A 3,849-nucleotide genomic window follows, 5' to 3' on the forward strand; every position below is an offset into this window, starting at 1 on the left:
TTGTTTCTGTGCCTGCAGAACTAGAAGTTATGCTTCCTCATTGTACTCCAATGTTGTGGAAAACAAAAACTTAATTCTGTTTCTATCGTCATTCTAAAACGATGATGAACAAAATGATTGAAAACTACTGTAAGAGAAAGGTGATTTAAACATGAATTGATTTCTCAACTTTAATTCATAGAGAACTTCAGAGTTGTACTCCTGCATTCATTATACAGCATCTATGACTGAATACATACAGTAAAAAATGAGGAAAACTATGAGATATGTGGATCCTGTGATTATTTACAGACATTAACATTGAGATTATTATATGTACTGTTTACTATGTACTGCTATCTGTGTACTGAGTTGTACATACAGATACTTTATGCATAGTACAGTGGTAAATTTTATATGAGCTGCAGTAGAAAGAGATGTAAATCTTCAGAGTCAAACTAGTGATGATTACCAGCAAGTCATGAGTCAAGAGAGCTTAGAATGAGTAAAATCACCTTGAAATATTTTCCCAGAAATGATCATTCTGAAAGCTGATCGAAACCAGCTGTAAAAGAAACCATAGATGAATGGATTGAGCAGTGAATTTGACCATCCAAGACACTTAAATGCAAGAAATATTATAATGTCATTTATATAATCAGACAAGGCCAAATAAAAAAAGTAAGGAGCCCAACAGATCAGAAAAACTCCCATCACAATAGCCAGAGTTTTAGTGGCCTTTCTCTCCATCTTACTTTCAGACTTTGTGCTCTGACAGGTTGTGTTCTGGATGCTGCGTGCCTGTCTCTGTGCCACAATCAAAATCTTTAGGTAGATGGCACACATTATGAGAGCTGGGATGTAAAAACAAAAAATACCTTGTAGACCAGCAATTGAGAAGCTAAGACCAGATAGAGTCCAGCTCAGCAGGATCATGATCACAGTAACACGGACATTTATTTTAGTTCTGTACCTCAGAGGCTGACACACAGCATAATATCTGTCAACAGAAATAAAAAACAAGTTCAAAACAGAAGATGAGCACAGATAGAGATCGATACAGCCTAATAACCAACAAGCGCTTTGATTTACTGGTATCACTCCAAAAGTCAAAATTAAAACCCCAACAAGCAGGTCAGTTACAGCAAGAGAGAGGATGAGGAAGTTTGTAGGAGTGTGGAGCTGTTTGAAGTAAATGATGGAGGTTATTACAAGAAGGTTACCACATATTATAAGAAATGAAAAAGAGCCAAAAATAATATAAAATAAATACTTGATGGCTTTGCTTGTTCCCAAACAGGCCTCAAAATCATCATCAGACCTGTTGATAGAAAAGTTAGAGTCCATGCATAAATGATCATCAATAGTGAAATAACATTTGCATTAATATGCCTTAAATGAAGAAAGTTAGTAGGATGTAGTTTTCTGTAGAGAGAGATTTTCAGTTAGTTTTAGTGCTCTGTGTGTTTCACAACATGCTGATTTGGTTTGTGCATCTGTACTGATGGGAGCTCTTGGTCTGTGACACTGAGCAGTATATTCACATAAGTTATTCTTCAGGGCTCATTAGCATATCATTGTCCAGGGAGTCTCTTAAAGGGGAACTCAATGCAGTACAGATTACTATTGAACTTCTGTGAACTCAGAGGACTCATTAGAGACAGATTTAAAATAAGAAACCTGAGCAACACAGGCCGAGATATTATGTTATTCTGATATTTTGACATTCTATCTTAACCCTAACCCTTCTAAAAATGGTGGGTCATACCCATAATGCACCTCCATCCTTGTCTCTTCAATCTCCTTACCATTAACACAACTCTATACTTTCAGATTGTGTCATTGCATAGCCAAATTTTTCCCACATGCAATACACCAAGTCTTCCCATGAAGAGAATATCCATAATCAGATCACCTTCATTGTCAACCATCATCAGGTGACCTTAATTATCATGATAACAAATTTAAATGCTGCATAAACTTTGTGAAATGGATGTAGTTTGGGTTGTTTAGGCAACACCACTTGGTTAGGATTTAGAAAAGATTGTGATTTGGGTTAAAATAAGTATGTTAAAAATACCTTACTTTCCTGAATTTTGCAGTGAATCACCCACAAAATCCATGTGCAAGCGGTGCAAAGGTAAACACTTGAGTGAGGTCTGGGGTCAGTCTTGCATTCAGATTTAGAGACCACTGACAATATTATCACCTTATACGGGGCGCACGTCAGTGTTAAAGTAGTGCTATAAAATGCAATTTTCTAATATTGTTTTCATTGCCAACATTTTTTCATACTTAACAACAACAACAACAAAAATTCAGACAGCTGTTTCTGTACACTTAGCCATACATTGGATCCTAACTCAGGAACTCTTCTGTGACTAGCTGAAAATTGTTGGTTTTATCTGTGCTTCCCATCAAACATCAATAACATGAGTTTCTGTGCCACTGAGTGATCACATTAGAGTTATTACTCTGGGCTTATTAGCATAGTGTGGCATTTTATTTAAGGCTGATTGTTTTCTTCCTCTTGGTCTCTACTTGTTGGTTTCTTTTTTGGGTGTGGCAAATATGGAGTTTAAATTGGAGGAATTTGTTAGCAATCCTATGTTGCTAAATTTGATAAGTGCATTAAAAGTGATTTGATTCTGATAGCCAGTGCTTTTGATGTGGTTGTGCCGCTAAACATTAAGAAGCAGGAGCTGAAAGAGCTTCTGCATAAAAAGCTGAATGAAAAGGGTTTGTTTGTTGAGCCAGCCCTTGCCATGATGGCAGAGGAGCTCAGATTAACTCTGCGCACAAAGGAGGTGGAGGTGAGGAACCGGGAGTCGGAGGTGGAAGGCATGAATCTAAGGTTGAATGCTCTGGAGCTAGAGCGGGGAGCCGCTGTGGCAGCCAGTTCCTCAACCACACAGTCACCGCCTAGTTCACCACATGACAGCTTTGATGTTAGTCGGCACATCGCATTAGTCCCACTTTTCAGACAGTCTGAAGTGGATTCTTATTTCTATGTCTTTGAACACATTGCGGCTACTTTAAACTGGCCTAAAAGTGTTTAGCCTCTTTTGCTACAATGTAAACTGGTGGGTAAAGCTCAAGAAGTGTGCACCTCTCTGACAATTGAAGACAGTCTAAATTATGAGATTGTTAAAGCCACGGTCCTCCATGCTTATGAGTTAGTGCCAAAACGGATCTGCAAAAGTTTAGAAAAAAACTGCCACCCAAACTTATGTAGAGTACGCGAGAGAGAAAAGTGTTTTGTTTGACAAATGGTGTTAGGCCAGTAAGGTTCAAACTTTTGATAACTTGTACAAGCTCATGTTGATGGAGGAATTTAAGAATTGGCTTCCTGAGAAAATTGTGATTTATTTGAATGAACAGAAAACTACATGTCTCACTGTGCTGTGTTAGCGGATGAATTCGCTCTGACACACAAAAATGTTTTCTCTCCACTCGTTTGTTGTGAGCCGGTCCTCGCTGACCGAAAAATCAGATCCCCCAGAAGTAATCGCCGCAACCCTGTTTCTGTCTCAGCAGCTACGGAAACCGGTGAGTGCTTTTACTGCTGCGAGCAGGGACATCTGTTTGGCTCCTGTCCCATTTTGAAAAGAAAAGAGCAAACCAAAAGTGTCAAAACTCCATCACCAATCAGTTTAATCCAAACCAAATCATCCTCCACGTGAAGCATGAATTTGGCAGAACTGAAAAAAAAACAAACAAATTGACACAGATTTCAGACCGTTTGTTTTTCGGATGGCTCTGTTTCATTGGAGTGGGAAGACTGGGGGAGCACCTTATTTGTTATGTCAAGGGTTCCCCTAGACCGGTGCACAACATGATTTGAGGGCTCGTCCGGGATTTGAACCCAGG

The 3,849-nt window shown here is 38.8% G+C and overlaps 1 protein-coding gene across 1 annotated transcript; it reads right to left on the reverse strand.

The window, feature by feature from the left end:
- Positions 1 to 465: 465 nt before the first annotated feature.
- LOC146314005 (trace amine-associated receptor 1-like) lies at positions 466 to 1,326 on the reverse strand. The gene has a single exon (XM_084737046.1). The coding sequence runs from the start codon at positions 1,324 to 1,326 to the stop codon at positions 466 to 468; it is 861 nt and encodes a 286-aa protein (XP_084593172.1).
- Positions 1,327 to 3,849: the final 2,523 nt, after the last annotated feature.

Source organism: Lutjanus erythropterus, chromosome 15, assembly GCF_056507025.1.
Source record: "Lutjanus erythropterus isolate fLutEry1 chromosome 15, fLutEry1.hap2, whole genome shotgun sequence".
In the NCBI taxonomy this organism is placed as follows: domain Eukaryota; kingdom Metazoa; phylum Chordata; class Actinopteri; order Lutjaniformes; family Lutjanidae; genus Lutjanus; species Lutjanus erythropterus.